The 18,901-nt window shown below is 35.2% G+C and overlaps 1 protein-coding gene and 2 pseudogenes across 2 annotated transcripts; 1 reads left to right on the top strand and 2 right to left on the bottom strand.

Moving 5' to 3' along the window:
- Positions 1-1,953: 1,953 nt before the first annotated feature.
- On the bottom strand, positions 1,954-5,323 carry LOC143635451 (cysteine-rich receptor-like protein kinase 15; annotated as a pseudogene).
- A 4,835-nt stretch (positions 5,324-10,158) lies between these two features.
- Positions 10,159-13,516, top strand: LOC143635469 (cysteine-rich receptor-like protein kinase 25). The gene is made up of 7 exons (XM_077103294.1): positions 10,159-10,992; positions 11,787-11,930; positions 12,028-12,152; positions 12,262-12,472; positions 12,560-12,797; positions 12,958-13,105; positions 13,205-13,516. Exons 1-7 carry the CDS (start codon positions 10,188-10,190, stop codon positions 13,514-13,516), a joined length of 1,983 nt encoding a protein of 660 aa, XP_076959409.1. The 5' UTR covers positions 10,159-10,187.
- Positions 13,517-14,985: 1,469 nt separating this feature from the next.
- On the bottom strand, positions 14,986-18,235 carry LOC143635450 (cysteine-rich receptor-like protein kinase 10; annotated as a pseudogene). Its single transcript, XR_013154057.1, has 6 exons — positions 17,544-18,235; positions 16,453-16,648; positions 16,157-16,367; positions 15,838-16,074; positions 15,418-15,568; positions 14,986-15,329 (listed from the first exon to the last, which is right to left on the bottom strand). The product of XR_013154057.1 is annotated as a cysteine-rich receptor-like protein kinase 10 (transcript).
- Between the last annotated feature and the right edge of the window lie 666 nt (positions 18,236-18,901).

Below are 18,901 nucleotides of genomic sequence, written 5' to 3'. Positions count from 1 at the left end.
TATTATTATTATTATTATTATTATTATTATTATTATTATTATTATTATGTGTGGGCCTTCGGGTGGGAACTGATTTTGACATTATTTTACTAATTTTGTGAAAATAACGTTAAAAGTGGCAGAAGGTTAATCAAGCATCATGTGGTGGCGTTGATGACCAAAAGACAAAGGTACATGCACGAATTAGCCGGTGTCCGAATGTTTGAGTGTTATGTGCGTTATGTCCAAGGCTTGTTGCAAAACTACTATCGAGTCGGGGGTCTCATCGGAAGCAGCATCTCTATTCCTAAGGGGTAGAGATAAGACTGTCTACATCTTACCCTACTCAGACTCTACCATAGCTTTATTATTAGTGGGATTTACTGAGTACAATTATTATTATTATTATTATTATTATTATTATTATTATTATTATTATTATTATTATTATTACCTGCTCTATTTTTAAGTTATATATATACAACCATATCCAACTTTTATAACTTGGACTTAACATCATCTTACACAAATCTAAAGTATAATTAAACAAATGTCCCTTTCCTGTCCACTAAAGATAAAACCAAGGGTCCATTTATTTTCCTATTAAAACCATAAACAAACACAAAAAAGTTTAAATTAAACGTCTCTTCATGACTACAGCACATTTCAGCTCCATAATACATTATTAATAGTAATAAACAAGTAATTAAATAATGTATTAAAGAGTCCTACCTTGGATAAAGTGGCAAGGCACAAGCTTGTCTTTAATCCCCTGCTTAATTTCTTTTTATTATCTTACACATATCCATATACATATACTTATGATTTTAAATGCAAATAAATATACCTGTTGTAAGAATTGTTTCTATGCGTTATTTTAATGATTTTAAATGCATATACTAAGACACATGGAAGATTGGAATCTGCCTAACAGCTAGATGTAATTCTAGACTATGTTTTACAACTCATGTTACGTTGATTACATGTTTGCTCTACATATATTAGAAAAATAATTTCCCCGCCAGTGTTTTTCCGACAAACGTAATTTGTCAAAAACTGGTCACTATGTTGTTTCCGACTCGGAAGTTTAGCTTTGTTCTTCTTTTTTTATAATGAACTAGCAAAGAGTTGTCACGTCCACATATGTAAGTAACATTGTGTCATAACTAGGGGCGCTGATTATTTGAACCGAACTCAAAAGACCTGAATTAATCATTGATTTCCCAGTAAGCCTACCGTTAACTAACCCCAAACCCTTAAGTGTTTATTTCTTATCCGGGCCGAACAGTAACCACTTTAATTCCAATGGGCCACATGATCATCCACTTTGGACTCACATTAGTACTAATTGTTAGCATAATATTGATTTTATCCGAAGTTTAGAATTATATTAAGTTTATCCTAAGTTTAGTATTTGATTTGTATTATTAGTAGATACCATAAGTTGTGTTGGTTATCCTTGTAACACCCTCAACCATTGTGTCGGTGGAAACACCGCTTCATTTACTATAAATAGGGGTTATCCCTTCATTTGTAACAACGATCATTCAATAATGAAGCAAGTTTCTCTCTAAATTCTTGATCAGTTCTAGTGAATAAATAGCAAGTTTTGTGATCCTAATCCTATACTAATGCGCTATACGTTCCACATCATAAACCTTAAAAATGTTTTGTTGTCTCCGGCTTAACAAAAAACCTTCTATATATTACTCAACTTGCGGTATTAACCATCATGTTGTTACTGTCTTCTCATACTCTAGTTTGTTCACTAAGATCATGATAAGTCGGAAGCTTCACCACATGTTTCCCAAACCGCGTCAGCTTTACTCTTTTTTCGCTACCACATCTACGTCTCAGGATTTGTGGCCCTCTTGTTTTGGTCACCCATCCGATTATTTCTTTTCACCTCTTTCAATCATTGTAATTCATCCGGTAACACAAAATTAACTGTATTAACTTTCTATTTGTATATTGTTATCGTGGATATATCCCAGCGATCGACGATTCATCTTTTGAGAAAAAATCATCAGACTTCATAGTGGAAAAATATTTTGAGTTTTTTTTAATATAATGTGGTGGTTTCTTTGGTGATGAGAGTGGGATGGAGTAATTGTTGAACATGTTTAAAATAGAAGCCATAGAAGGTCTGTCATCCAAATCTTCTTGCACACATAGCAACCCAATGTTGATGCATCTCATCACTTCATCTTTACAACAAGTTTCAACCATTGTTTGATCTACAAGCTCCATTATTGTTCCATCATTCCAATTTCTCCAAGCCTTCAACAGAGATAATTAAATATATCAATATGTTTACTATAGAATATTGTAAGCAGTTGGCAATGTTGTGTATCAAGACTTGAAATTACTGAAAGATCAGTATTACTTACAAAATGCGGAAGATCTTCAAGATCGTCTTTATGTAAAAAGCTTGAACTTTTCTTCCCAGTGATGATCTCAAGAACAACGACGCCGAAAGTGAACACGTCTGATTTTACCGAAAAATGTCCATGGACTGCTTACTCAGGTGACATGTAACCGCTGCACGCATTTACATTATAATATAATTACTTGCATAAAATTTGATCTTTAAGGGTTGTGGATTCAGGTTTTTAAAATCTTGAATAGACAGCCTAATAACTTAATTTAAGTGAATAAATTATATACGAAGTTTTCTTCTTAACTTGTGCAATTTGTGCAAATTATGTATGTCAGACAAATTTTGCTCGAACTAAACAACGTTGGTTGGAAAATGGGGGTGTAGAAAACTTACTATGTTCCTACAATTCGATTGGTGTTGCCTTGAGTTTGATCCACTCCAACAATCCTTGCTAGACCAAAATCAGAAATCTTAGCATTCATATCAGAGTCTAACAAGATATTGCTAGCTTTAAGATCACGATGGATGATTCTTAACCGTGAATCTTGATGCAAATAAAGCATTCCTTTTGTAATCCCTTCTATGATACTATATCGTTTTGGCCAATCTAAGTGCTCATGCATGTTTGGGTCTACACTTGAAAAACCACACCAGATTCAGTAACAACTTAACCCTTATTATGATTTGAGTGTTTTGTATTGACATATATATACCGAAGAGAAAGTAATCGAGACTTTTGTTGGATACGTATTCATAAATGAGTAACTTTTCATCGTCTTCAACACAAAACCCTAAAAGCCTCACAAGATTTCGATGTTGAAGCTTTGCCATCAAGATGACTTCGTTTACAAACTCTCGTGAACCTTGTCCTGATGATTTTGATAGTCTCTTTATCGCCACTTCCGTCCCGGTGGAAAGAACACCCTTCAAAAGAAATTAATATTTCGTTAATTAAGGCTTTGAATAAAGAAGATAAAGTTGGATATATTATGCATAGCTATTGCTAATCACACACTCCTATTTAAATAAAATGAGTAACGTAATGCATAAGAATGATCATCTTCATACCTTATAAACAGGACCAAACCCTCCTTCGCCAATCTTGTTTTCAATAAAGAAATTCTGTGTGGCTCCTATAATGGTGCCCATATCAAATTTTAATGATCCTCCTGTACCCAGTTCCATTTGCATTTCAACTGCACGAGAAGGCGATTCTTTAGCAACATTTATGAACTAACCAAGTATACATTTTACTTTTAGTATCATACCTGACCCATTTTGTGTAAAATGATCACAACTATCACTGATCATCATAAGAGTCGAATTAGTAGAACTCTGATGATAAGCGTCTCTATTCTTTAGCCTTGATTTGATAACTAGACACCATAAGCCTACGCTGATCAACACCAGCCCTATCGAAACACTTGCAACAATAATGATCACTTTCATTATTTTTGAAGGCTTTTGTCTTCCACCTGCGTGCATAAAAAACATTACTTGTCAACAAATGAATGTTCGTGCTGGTAATCAAGTATTTATGATCAATTTATTAAATGGGGTTTGGTTTTAACTAATATCATCAAGAATTGAATGTAGGTTTTGATAATTCACAAGTATGCTTATTGATAAATTCGTAGAACACGTAGAGATATTTTATTTTGTTAGAAATTGTATATTACAATTGATTGAGTTTCAGCCTATTTATATCAATCGAACAAAGGTGTAAGTGCCTTAATGGCAACACTTCGGTGTATTATGGTGGTAATTATCAATACTTGGGTTAATACGATTTTATTACTACTTACATATTAACACCCTAACTTCTAGTAATTAAATACTTGGCTAAAGTCTTGATTAATCCCAACATTGGATACAATAAACACTTTTAAATGGGAAGTTTTATAGGGCTGTAGTTCAATCAGCTATCTTATATTGAACTAATATCAGGGCCATCAAGTAGACTCAACTCTCATGAGCAAAAACTAGGGGAAGTTGTTGAATTATAACATACACCGTACCTGGAATAGCCGGAGTTGATGCCGTAGACGTCGAATTAGCTGGTAGTGTGATGGCCGGAGGATCGTTATAGAACGACACATTCGAATAACGAAGTTGACAACCCCTAAAGAAAACAGCGACATCAATGTATCCGTCGCAGCATTCCTGAGCTTCCTTAAACAAAATGGACAAGCAGCTCGTGCAATCAGTAGAAGACATAGCCGGCGAACATTGCATCATAGCATATATCTTCTCAGACCCGATCACAACGTCATCTCCTGGCGCAAATTTACGTAGTGTGTTTCCACTAGCGGCTTTCTCCGTTAACCTAGTAAGAAGTGAATATATATCATTCATAGGGTTTACATCGAAATCAAAATGGAAGACAAACAGGCAACAAGATGCGCTGCTAGCTTTTTTTTAATAGCAAAACTAAGTAAAAGTTAAATTCATTCATAGATAGCTTGTGGCTAAATTACCTAGTCATTAAACTTCTCAATATCACACCAAAGTTGACAGCGTCCGATGTGGTTACATGGGTCGACGAATTGGCATTTGGCTGATCGAAACTTGTTGTTGTCGCATTAGTACGACTGGAATAGAGTAAGGAACACTTTTCGTTCCAAACTACGGCTTCTATCATGTTATTACAGTTTTGTTGAATCTGGACAACGGTTTTAGTAATACAATTTTTGCATGTTTCCAATCCTACGTCACCGCGGCAGATGGCTACTGCTGTGATCTTGTTTGTCCCTCTCCGACGTATGTTTTGTTGTACCCGTAGTAAGTTGTAACCGCGGTAGAGACTAAGGCTAGGGCGGTTTTGATGTTTGTTTGGTAGATGGTGTTTGTTGTGGTTTTCTCACACAGGATAATAGGGAAATTGTGTGTTTGGGCAGTGGTGATATAAAGAAATTGAAAGAGAATTATTATAAGAAGAGGTTGGGTTATCAAATTGGATTTCATTGTGGAATGAAGAGGAAAAACTAAATTTCAGGCAATGTGTTGTGGAGAACCGTCCAAGGGGCGATAACTAATAAAGCGCCAAGTGGCAGGCCGAAGGGGCGTTAAGCGGTGATGGATGGCGTTAGCACAGTAACGCCTGAGAGGATGGAGGGCCGCTAGGCGTTAATTGGCAACACTCGGTCTAATGATCGACCATGAAGCATATGGATTTGATCTGTCTTATCTCTAGCCAGGGTGTGTTCATATATCATACCCATTTTCTTTTTGTTGTCCATATTCATTTGTGCTTTTGCTTCATTTACATATTATATGTTATTATGTCCAATTATTTATAGAATGATGGTATAATAATCTACCTAAATGGAATCTTTAAGGATAAAAGCTAGAGTAAATAAGACTTTTTTAAAATGGTCAATTGTCAGACATACCACTGAGTTTTGAAGTGTTATTTATTTCTTTCCACTCAATTTAATATACATCCATCAGCCCTCCCTTGAAACACGTTTTTACTTTATTATTATTATTATTACCTGCTCTATTTAAGTCTTATATACAATCATATCATATCTACATAACTTGGACTAAACATCATCTTTTATGTTCATATCATATTTTCCTCGCGTCTGAAGCCGTGGAGTTACTTAGCCGAGTTAAACAAGTCATACATAGTAATGTTATGACTCCAATATCAGCGAATGTAGTTTTTAAAAAATTATGTTTTGCAATTCAAAATAAGATAGCGGCACAGCTTGTTAACCGTTTGTCTTCTGTTTCGATGCAATCACTAGTTCACTGCCTTGTTTATTTTAATGTATATAATTTATCTAAAGTATAATTAAACAAAGTGTCCCTTTCTTGTCCACGTGAAGATTAAACCAAGGGTCCATTTAATTTCCTATTAAAACCATAAACAAACAGAAAAAAAGTAGAAATAAAACATTTCTTCATGGCTATATAAGCCTATAACACATTTCAGCTCCATAATACACTATTAACAAACAAGTAATAAATCATATATTAAAGAGTATAGTCCCACCTTGATTACAGTGGCTGCTTACTTTTTTATTATCATACACATATCGATATAAATATACCAGCTGTAAGAATTGTTTGTATGCATTATTTTAAATGCATATATTGAGACGCATGGAATCTGCCTGACTAGATGTATTATTTAAAACTCTGTTGTACAACTCCTGTTACTTTGATTACATGTTTGCTCTACATTAATTAAAAAATTAATTTTCCCACCGGCTTTCTTCCGGCAAACGTAATTTATCGGAAATTAGTCGCTAGACGTTGTTTCCGACGCTTTTCAGACAAAAGTTTTGTCGGAAGTTTGTTTTTTTTAAATGAACTGGCTGGTTGTCGCGTCTACATATATAGCCGAGGGATCCAAATTCGAACCAGACTCTAAAAACCCGAGGGATCCAAATTCGAATAAAGGATTTGAATCGGGCTTTCGAATATTCGACTATGGTGAATGGCCCAACAAATAAGCTTGGGTTTGCATCCCCAGTAGGCTCGTAGCCTCCGTTAAGGCCCAACCTCCAAGTCATACTATTAACTCATTAATTAACCCCCAAAGGCCCCCAGCCCTTCGATATCTCTATGGACTCCCCAGCACATAAGGCCAACATGTAGTGAACATGCGGTGAAATGTAAGCGAGGCGAGTCAAGCCGAGCTCAAGCACAAACTTAAATGAGGCAACTCGGCTCAGCTCAAACTCGAAGTTAAACGAGCCTAGCAGTAAGCCAACGAGCCGAGTTGCCTCGTTTAAGTTGTTTTAGCTGATTTTATTCGAGCCTTTATCGAGCGAGCTACGAGCCACGAGCTTTTTGAACAACACTAGGTGACGCATCTGACTTATTAGGATATATAAACATCATACAAATTGGTCCATCAACTAGTTCTCTCCATTGTTAGTTTCATGGGACTGGGATATTCGAAAGGTTGATGTCAATAATCATGTGCCTAACACTGTATATATCACAACCTCACGCACGTCTTTATTAACCCGATGCATGTTCATCATGGTTGCTTGCTGCAGGGCCGGCTCCGAAAAGACGAAAAATTTTTTGGGCCAAAGGCGAAATCTTTTTTGGGCCTTAAGTAATTGAGTTTAAACAATTTAATTTTAAATTGACTTACTTGATTATGATTTGATCAGTTGTTTAAAAAACTTTTGTATAAAAATAAGTTTAAAATTGTCTCAAATAAGACTAAAACCCACAATCTTTTGATTAGATGTCATACCCTTTTACCACTAGACCAAATTAGTAGTTATGTAGTTATGCTCAAACATTGATTTTACATATTTTTTTTTTGATAAAAATACATATAATTTTTCTTTTAAAATTTTTTTTCGGGCCTAGCGGGGTATCGGGCCCGTGGCCGTCGACTACCCTGCCATGCCTCAAAGACGGCCCTGGCTTGCTGAAGAAAGCCATTTTTTTGTCTTAAGCATGCTCTTTGAGCTTGGTTCACCGAGATCTAATGCCAAGATTACCTTTAAATTTGCTCCGTTCTTTGACACCTCATTATTTGTGTATTATAGAGATTCAAAAAATACTTGCTTTATTTTTCTTTATGTGCAAATGGGTCCCTATAAGAAAAGAACAATTCGTGACTAGACAAGAGAAACCCTTTTTTTCTTGTTTACCCTATAATGTGAGTATACATGTAACAATTTATATAAATACTAATCATATGACCTATGTGTATAAATTAACAAATTGTAAATAATCATTAATCGACAACTTAAATCAAAACAATAATTTGTAAACTAATTACATTCAATCACCGTGTTCGATACGGTTTGGTTAGTTACCAAAAGTCTACTCATTATCTTCCACAAGGACCGCCCATCCAGTAATATTGCACCGTGTTCGATACGGTTTGGTTAGTTACCAAAAGTCTACTCATTATCTTCCACAAGGACCGCCCATCCAGTAATATTGAGTCAAGCACGCGTACTTGGTTTCCTAGTCAAGAATTAGTGGTTACTTCTCTTTCCCAATCCAAATTTATTGATAAACTAATGTTTTGCCGGGTCGTAAGGTCGGTAAAACCCAGACGTCGGTCTCAAGTGTTAAGATAGTAAGTCGACGCAAATTATATAATAAAATAAAAAAATTATAAAAAATGAGGTGACCGATGGGGTGGCATCGATAGGTAAAACTCGAGCAGTAATAAAACCCGAGCGTTGTCGATATTGGCGGTGAGTCTATGCAAATTCGGTTGGTTCCCGTCATGTACGTTATGATAACATAACTAAAACAAAATCAAAATTCGGTTAGTTTTCATAACGTTCGTTACGCTATTGGAACTAAAAAAAGTGTTGTGAGTCTATGCGAATTCGCTCGATTTGCATCACATTCGTGATGGTATATACCAATACTAAGATAAAAACAAAAAAAATAAATAAAACAAAAACAAAATTGGAATTCGGTCGGTTTTTGTTATATTAATTACGAACCGTAACTAATAACAAAATGTGTTGCACCAATACGGTGCCGCCAAGTGATAATATGGAGTCCTTGTGACACCAAAACTCTTATTTATATATATTAGATAATATTACACTATCATAAAAGTTTAATTTATATGTGAACACTTAAATTTGCTGGTATTATCTAGCCAGACTTATAAATGTAACCAAATTATATATGCATAGTCATAAAGCCAGGAACCTTTTTTTATAGTGTGTGTATATATATGTTATAAATACAAACATCAATATATATATATATATATAGAGAGAGAGAGAGAGAGGAAAGCTATAATAGAAAGACAAACTTTTGTGAGAAGTGTAGGAAGCCATATGAATTTGACACGTGGCAATAACACACTGAACTATACAGGGGTATTTTTGTACAAGCGACCATGAAAAAAGACGAGACCTTGACACCTTGTTTGTCGAGAAGACGAAGGGGAAATCCTGGTTTGGTAAACCATCAAATCAAAAGTTTGATTGAAATCGTCAATCAAATTGGAATGAACCGAAGGCTCCAGAAAAAAAGGGACTGTCGAGTGAAGGGGAAGGTTCATGTACATTTTGATCTTAACATGAGTACGTAGAAAATAATGCCAATTTATTTAGAAATGTGAACGTAACAAACAATACCAACTACAATAACAATCTACATAAACAATGACTTATAATAACAAAGAAAAGAACTTAAAAACTACAACAAAAGAGTCAAAATCAAGAACAAAATAATAACAGCATATACCAGCAAATAGTTATAACAGAAAAAGAAAACATCTAATAATAACAACAAAATATAAATAAGCAAATACTTATAACGTCTCATAATCGAAAATTGGCAAATACGAACAAAAAATAGCAGCAAACACCTATATAAATAAACCTAATCATAACAACAAATTGGTTCTCACCGTTTTCATGTTAAGAATAAAATGTATTTGATCCTGAAGTGTCGAGTGAAAGCAAAGAAAAATACCTAAATAAACGTTGTCTCATTAAGTGCTATAATTGTGAAGAATTGCGACACATGGCCAAGGATTGTAAATCCGAACTGAAAGACGAGGAAATGTAACCAAGGTCGAAGAAGGACGAAACGTACGAGGCCTAAGCGCAAGAAGTACGTTAGATTAGTTATACTATATTTGTTTAACAAATCAAAGACCATCAATGATTATGCATTTGTGCTAAATTTTCCACAAAGACTTAAAAGACTCTTTCAAGAAAGCCTTTGTCTTCAAATAGTGTCATTAACTCACTATAACGTGTCCTTGACTCGTTAATTGTTAGTCAATCGTGACTTGGTTAATTTCCTTTATATAAGGTTCATGAGGAATCACTACACTCACCACAATCACCACTACCATTATTGAATCATGTCAACAGTAACATGGAAACCATTTTTGTTACTCTCACTTATATTCATATATTTGATAAACTTTTCCATAATATTAGCCCAAACTGATCCATACGTAGATAAACTATGTGATAATTCCTATCTCAATTACACTACAAACAGTAGTTTCCGAACAAATCTCGATCAAGCACTCCGCATTCTTCCCACAACCAACTCCGGGTATGGTTTCTTTAACACGTCTTCAGGCCGAACCCCCGATACAGCCTATGCTATCGCCCTTTGCCGGGGTGACACCAACACGAGTTTATGTGTTGATTGTTTGAATAATGCTACGGCGAGATTGAGGCAGGATTGTCCCAATCAGAAAGATGCAGCTATGTATTATGATAATTGTATGGTGAAGTATTCGGATAATATTATTTTGGGGAAAACTGCTGCAAAAAATATTATACCGCATGCGAGTCTGCTTAACGCTTCGGACCCTGCTGGGTTTAATCAGGATTTGCGGAAGCTGTTGGCAAACCTGACAGCTGAAGCGGCTGGTGGTGGTCTGCTCAAGTACGCTACCGGCACAATGGCACGATCATCTGATCCCCCAGCGACGTATGCGCTTGTGCAGTGTACTCCAGATCTAACGAACCAACAGTGTACTGAATGCTTGGGTGATGCGGTTAGTCAACTCGCGAAATATTTTGGGAGTACTGGGATGAGGGTGCTTCTCCCTTTGTGCAATTTAAGGTTTGAAAGTTTTCGGTTTTATAACGATGTGGTGGTTCGTCCTCCATCTCCACCTCCACCTCCACCTCCGTCTCCATCTGCGCCTGGTACGCAATATTTTCATTTTAAATAATAATCTATACGTACTAAGCCTTGCAAAACGGGTGGATCATATCAGGTCATAAAGAGTTCAGGATAGGACTTTAGTCATCAACTAATTATCATATCCTAGTAAGAGCATCAAAATGATAAATTTGCATTCAACATCATCATCATGCATAAAAATACATTGTTAAAGACTTAAAGACCATATACTGATTTATGGAGTAGGCCAAATGTCATGTTATAGGTTCCATGTGTGTGCATATATGTGAAACAAAATGTGACGCCACATAGGCATCATGTGTGGAGTAGATGGGACGGTATCACATTTCACACTTAAAATATGTATCATGACGTGGTGAAATGTAAAATGTAGTGGTGGGGTGGTAGATAAATGACTAGTTTATATTACCAATTAATAATTAAAAAGTATAAAAATGAAACAACTTCGCCTCATGCCAATGGGGATCCTAACAGTTGCGCCGTGCCCGGTGTGTGGCAATGTTCTGCACCAGATAGCCTACGTGGTGCGGCTTAGTGTCCACCCCATCAATTCACAACACATGGCCTTAATACAATAAAACATTTTATAAAAATTTCATTATAATTATTTTATTAGTAAAAATAAGAAAATATACTTTTGGCCTAGATTAGGTAAACGCTATATATATCGACCCCTTTAAGTTTTTTTTGTTAAAATCTCTCAAGAGTCAAAAAAACAATTTGTATTAGTTACCAGTGTAAGTGGACCATTTAAATTTTACACAAAGTCATCTAACAATTTGTGTGACCGTGACAGTGGTGCGTGCAAGAAATAATAAAAACCTAACTCGAATAGTAACATCTACCGTAATGACGATTGCTGCATGTGTGATAATTGTCGTATCTCTTTGCAACTTCGCAATATTAAGGAAGAAGAAACTGCTTGAAAAAAGTTTAGAAGGTACGTAGGCTTTTAATTTCTGTTAACATTAATCTAAAACATCTCTAGCTAGTTTCCTACAAATTTATATCGTCATCCACCCCTCCCTTTCCCCTAGGTAAAACTATGGACATTAGCATTCTGGAATTTTTGGAGTACAGTTTGGATAGAGTATTGGAGGCAACAAATGATTTTAGTGAAGACAATAAGATCGGACAAGGTGGATTTGGATCGGTTTACAAGGTAAGAAAAATTAATTTTTATAAATGACCCTACAGTTAGGGTTCGATTTCAACACGTAATAGGATAAACAAATGGAGCCTGATTTTACATCGATGAACGCTAATATAAGGGGGAACTCGAAGATGGAAAGCTAATAGCTGTGAAGAGGTTGTCAAGGGATTCTGGACAAGGTGAACAACAATTCAAAAACGAGGTTATGTTGGTCGCAAAGCTTCACCATCGAAATTTAGTTGGGTTGCTTGGTTTCTGCGTAGAAGAAAAGGAAAGACTCCTCATATACGATTTTTTGTCAAATTCAAGTCTGGATAAGTTTATATTCGGTAATGATGTTCTTCTAAACCCACAAATGAATTTAGTAGTTAACGATGTCTTTTTCCTATGTGTATTTTTAGCGTGTAAATTTGCAGATCCTGTTAAGAGAGAACTTCTTGATTGGGATACAAGATACAACATAATAGTAGGTGTTGCTCGAGGACTACTTTACCTTCATGAAGATTCACGTTTAAGAGTCATCCATCGTGATCTCAAAGCTAGTAATGTATTATTAGATGAAAAAATGAACGCCAAGATCACAGATTTTGGAATAGCAAGATTGTTTAACACTGATCAAACACAAGGCAATACAAGGATGGTTGTCGGAACCTAGTAAGTATACAATGCTTGACCCTAGATTTTTTTAATTACTTTCATACACTAGTGACAATTTTTGTCACAAACTCATTAAATGCAAGGTTGTGGGTTATCGTCTTATCATACTCTTACTTGTCACCATGTTCTAACTTTTATTCACTCAATGCAATTACAGTGGTTATATGGCACCTGAATATGTTATGCATGGCCGATTCTCTGTGAAACTAGATGTCTTTAGCTTTGGTGTGTTAATGATAGAAGTTATTACAGGTCGAAAGAACCAAAGTTTCCAACATGAGAATGGAGTCGACCTTCTCACCCATGTAAGTGCCAATTTCATTTCAAAATTGAAGCCAAAACATTGATATTTTTTTCTTTTGCAATTTAGCATGACACCATAAAAATAAATTTATTTCTTCTAGGTTTGGAGAAATTGGCAAGTTGGAACACCATCAAACATAATAGATCCCATACTTTTGAGAGGATCAAGTCCATTATACGAAATCATTAGAAGCATTCACATATCGCTATTATGTGTCCAAAAAAATGTTGCCGGCAGACCAATCATGTCTCAAGTTGTTTTGATGCTTGGTAGTTCCTCCCTCACTCTCCAAGTACCATTAGAGCCTGGGTTTTTCATCCACGACAGTGTTGATCAACAGGGTAGTATAACATCTAAATCACCAAACGTATCTATAAATGATCTTTCAAATACTAATATGGCTCCCCGATGATTGTTCGCATTGCACGGACTACAGTGCAGATACACTAGAATAACAAGATTCATTTGTTTAATTGGTTTCGTGTCATCTTGTTTATGTAATAAAAATTGTAAATCGTTTTTACTTCAACATGTACACAACATATGGCTATATACTGCACGCTATATATTACACCTTGCTGCCTTGAAATAAACAAAATGTGCTACTCTCTCCGTCCCATTATAAGTGTCATAGTTTGACTTTTCAAGTCTGTCTTTTGCAACCTTGACCGTAAATATTTTTTTCCGTGTCATATAATAATTGATGAAAATTATATCAATGTAAAATACATTTAAAACTCAATTCATTCATATATTTTACATCAAGTATTATATAACACAAACAAAAATATTATCGGTCAAAGTTAAACAAGAAAAACTTGAAAAATCAAACTAGAACACTTATAATTATAATGAGACCAATGGAGTATTTGTTGGAAAAGAGAAAAAAAATCTATCATATAAAATAAATTAAACATAATTATTAAATTGCAAGTGGGTTAAAAGTTACACAGTAGAGAGCCACATGTAAATATAAAACCTAAAACACTCTTTTTGATTGGAAAATACTGTTATGTTTGAATACTTAAAATAAGGTTGCTCAAAACTTTCAAGATACGTGACTTAAAATTTGCAAAATGACATATTAAACATAAAATTAGACAACAAAATCAACAAGTGAAATAGTGATAGTTATATTAGAGATGAGTAAACGGGTACTGGTCCAAATTTGTAACGTCAGTACTAACTCGATACTAAATTTTAGAGTTTTAAGTATGAGTTTTAAGTCAGGTCTTCATATCTATTTATTTGGGGCATTCATATCTTTGTGTTTAAATTTATTAAATAATTAATAATAAAAAAACAAAGAATCCAAATAATTGAAACATATATTTTATGTTTAGTGAAATTTTAAGGGCTAAGAGAAATAACCCATAAATTTGGTGAATCGTAAAATTAAAAAATGTACATATCTGGATGGTTTGTGACGATACGCAAAACCTCAACACTGATAACATTCATGCCTATTGTTTGATAGTATTCGTTTTCCGCAGTTGTCATGATTTATGCTTCATTTCATATCGTGTAGCCATTTGTAAGAATGTTGTTTTAAATACCTAATGGTAGCGCCTCATAACTTTCCATATGAGAGGTTAGAGTTACGAGTCTCATTCGTGAGAAATTGTCACGCACGAACTAAGGGTTTTACCATGTGATGCGATATAGACAAGAATCTTCAAAATCAAAATCACGGATTAAGGAATTAGAAACTTTTTTATGTAGATATGCACCCGAGACACGCATCACATGAAGGTATTTTTTTTTCAAAACTATTTTTAAGGGGTTGTTGCCAGTCGCCACTACCAAATAATTTTGATATTTAGTATCATGAACAACCAAAAATTAATAATCGGGCAATATGTTTACATTACAACACGAATTATGATGCTCTTGTGACGACTTTTAAATAGCTACATGGAAGCCGTAGTAGAAGTTGTTATAGGGCGATTAGAACTAAGGTCACTAGTTGTCTTAGTAATTTGTTCTGAAACGAATGCAAATCTAGCAAATGACAATGGCGGTTCAGATGGTGCAGGAAGATTAGTGGACCATTGGCCTTCGAGCATGAAAACAACTGTTGACATGGTTGGGCGGTCTTGAGGATCTTCTTGGACACATAATAATGCGATATTTATCCATCTAAGAGCGTCGTCAATTGCAAAAGTCTGATCCAGTCGATGATCTATCAGTTGGTCTCCTTTGTTTTCGTTCCATAAGCTCCACGCCTTTAATAATCAAATGTGTTTAAAATTGAAAAGCTCTATAGTCTATACACACAATATATGCCCTATGATTTAAAGAAAATTTTCTTACCGTTGATAAGAGGTTTTGGGGTTGATCTTGGTAAAAGAAGCTATTACTTCGTTGTCCAGAAACGATCTCTAGCAACAAGACACCAAAACTGTAGACGTCTGATTTTGTGGAGAAGAGTCCTTCCATTGCATACTCCGGTGCCATGTATCCGCTACCACAATCAGATTCATCATCAGAAGTTGTAAATGATTTCAAGAAGGAAATGTATGTTGTGAAAAAACAAAACATACCGTGTTAATTTACAAAAACCAACCGTGAATTCAGATCACAAAACATAAGATCAACGTCCCTAACTACTAATTGTTATATCTCACTTTCTAAGTAAATGTAATAAGAAAACCAGTTTAAAAGTTATGTGGTAAAACTCATTTTCATGATACATGGTGACTATGTTAGAAGTAGGAAAACTTGTGAACTTACTAAGTTCCAACAATTCTATTGGTAGCAGCTTCCATTTGATTGCCTCCAAAAATTCTAGCTGTGCCAAAATCTGAAATTTTCGCGTTCATCTCATCATCTAAAAGAATGTTACTCGCCTTCATGTCCCGATGAATAATTTTTAGGCGTGAGTCTTCGTGTAGGTATCGAAGTCCCTTTGCGTTCCAATCACAATGTTGGAACGCTTAGCCCAGTCTAGTTCTTTGCACTTGTTAGCATCTGTTACAATAAAAATTTAGTCTACTCATTCAAGATCACTAAAGCTAAACGTACATAACGGTTTTTTGAGACAAATACAAACCAAAGAGGAAGGTGTTGAGACTGTTGTTAGCCATAAACTCATAGATGAGAAGTCGTTCGGACCCTTTTACACAATAACCCAAAAGCCGAACTAAATTCTTGTGTTGAAGCTTTATAATTAAGTTTACTTCGTTCTTAAACTCTACAAGACCTTGTCCGGAGGTCCTAGATAGCCGTTTTACAGCTATTTCTTTTCCGTCTTCTAGTTTACCCTGCAAAAACATTTCAAAAGTTCTACAAATTAAAGTTGTTTCAATTGAAAAGCATCTTATAAAAATTCTGAAAATTGTTTGTTACTTTGTAAACGGGACCAAAACCACCTTCTCCAAGCTTATTTTCCTGTGAAAAATTGTTGGTAGCAATCTGTATGGTACTTAGATTGTAGGAATTCATCTCTCCAGTGTCGGCATCTTCCCTTTCACGCTCGTTACTTTCTTCATGTGAGCCTTCACTAAACTCCACTTGAACCTCTGGTAACAAGAGACCTATCCAAATTTAACATTTACCAAAAGATTAATTTTCTTAACAATAGCATATTGAGTGCACATATCATTTCTGATTGTTGATGCTATCCAAAGAAACTTTTTAGAAACGAATAATGTTCAAAAAATGTGATTACATATTTACACAAAAGGGTTGCCACTATTGACAAGGGCGACTTTTATTTTTAGTTTTCGTTAACATGTAATTTAGTGTTTTTGTTAATGACATCAAATATTTTTGTCTAGTTTAAATACACAGTTTTTGTGTCTACAATTTTTTTATAGCATTTCATTATAAATTTTAGAAAAATACCGAGTTGTATAAATTTCTAGTTTGTAACAAGCAATACTCTCTACTCCAAAACTAGAGTTAGGATTTGTCCATATCCCTTTTAGAGCTACCAATATCTCAACTATAAATGCCTAAATAGCTATACTTCTTGGTAAGTTTTTATATTTTTTTTCTCATAATAGTAAATAAAAATACTACAACTTTGTTTTTAATAAAACTTATATAAAAATTAAAAACAAAAAATACTAATTTTTCAAGGTAATAATTTTTGTGAAAAAAAAAATAAGTATGAGAGAAAACTCTGAGTTGACCTCTTGTGTTCTTCCTTTTCTCCCGTACTCGAAAAGTAACGAAAACTACAACGATGATCACCGCTACCCCTGCTAAGATCGGTCCAACGATAACTCCGATGTTGGTACTACCTGAAAACACGACGGTCTAGTAAACTTAAACAACACCAGTCATCAAAAGAAAAACCAAAATTATTAAAAAAACGTCTTTAGCCTAGTGGTATCAAAAAGTTAGAGCAGATAAAGCAACACTTTCCAGAAGACGTCGGAGGCGGTGTTGGGGCCGGAAACCATGTCGAATTGAAAAAGGTATAATTCTCATACCGAACAACACAACTAGGCCTGAAAACTCTTGCTCCCATGCTACTACTCAACCGGCGAGTCAACCTAACCGCTCCTTCCAAGCAATCACGACAATCCATAGCCGATAGTTCAGGAGTACACTGCATCATCCCATAGACTGTCCAAAATCCTAATGGCGTTACGTTTCCTGAAGCGTATTTCCTTAACTGTCCACCACGTTCAGCCTCCGGTAGCAACGCACTCAGCAAATCCACCACCGTCTGATTCCATCGAGCATACATGGAATCAGAAACATTTCGAGTGTTTATCGCAAACAAACCTGCTGACCGGGTATTTATTGAACCCATAGATCGGTTCGAGTACCTTAAGAAACATTCTTCATACCATCCAGCAGCCTCTATTTGAACCTGACACTCTTGTCGTAGCCGACGTGTAGCGTCGTCTACACATCTTTGGCAGCTTTCAGGCTCAACATCTCCAAGGCAAAGGGCAGCCGCGTTAGCTTGTCCAGAGGTAGAATTGTAAAACCCGAACCCGTTATTTGTTCTGGTTAACATGTAAAGTACATCATCCAGGTTTCTTCTGTAATCAGAACTCTGTGTGTAATTGCCGGATACACCGCAGTAGCGTCCCCCGAACCAGAACTGGTCTTGACTGGTGACAACATTGAGTAGGAAGATTAAGATCAAAACAAAACAGATGAGCAAATCCATTTATGTTAACTATATATGTACTAAATGAAATAATAATAATAATAATAATAATAATAATACACGATTTGATCAAGTTATATATTAAACGAACCAAGTGAAATCCCAGAGCTGTCAATTCGATCGATAAGATGAATGATAATTGCTTGGACAGAAAAGATCAACCAGTTTCCATAAGACTTTTCGTTGATAGATGAAATGAAAGTTACCATCAGTAAATCGTTAATATAATTTATATTTTGATGTGTTTTTTTTTTAATTTGCAAGATTTTTACCGTCGGATAAGTCTATCCTAAATGTAACACTCTTTAAATAGTAAAGTTTGATTGTGATGGTGATGTGATGAAAATGGATTGATATGCTAGTTGTTCTAGTAGAAGTGATGGCATGGCGGCTTTTGGTGGCGGATGTAAACAGTTTTGAAAATCCACCAAAAGAAAATTCAAAGCTTCTCTAATCAACGTGATGGAAGACTAAATTTATGGATCCTACCTACCTTCGATCCACTTGCAAATTTAAAGCTTGTTTAAAGAATCAGCATGTGTTTCTCCCATTTGCTTTTAATACATTTGGTTTTCTGGCCCTGAAGACTGACTGAATATTTTGAGTAGGGTCTCGTGCATGGTAATTTTTTGGCTCCCCCCAAAACTTCGTTTTAGTAGGATTGGT

The sequence above is a fragment of the Bidens hawaiensis genome, unplaced genomic scaffold (genome assembly GCF_021521415.1).
Source record: "Bidens hawaiensis isolate Kalapana, Puna unplaced genomic scaffold, B.hawaiensis_p1.1 tig00007515_1, whole genome shotgun sequence".
Taxonomy (NCBI): Eukaryota; Viridiplantae; Streptophyta; class Magnoliopsida; order Asterales; family Asteraceae; genus Bidens; species Bidens hawaiensis.
This window is presented reverse-complemented; position numbering and strand designations above follow the sequence as displayed.

Bases quoted from the DNA above. Each gene is read 5' to 3' on its own strand.
- LOC143635469 (XM_077103294.1), top strand. From the start codon at position 10,188: ATGTCAACAGTAACATGGAAACCATTTTTGTTACTCTCACTTATATTC. The intron at 11,931-12,027 runs GTACGTAGGCTT...CCTTTCCCCTAG, and splicing joins GCTTGAAAAAAGTTTAGAAG to GTAAAACTATGGACATTAGC. The intron at 12,153-12,261 runs GTAAGAAAAATT...CGCTAATATAAG, and splicing joins GATTTGGATCGGTTTACAAG to GGGGAACTCGAAGATGGAAA.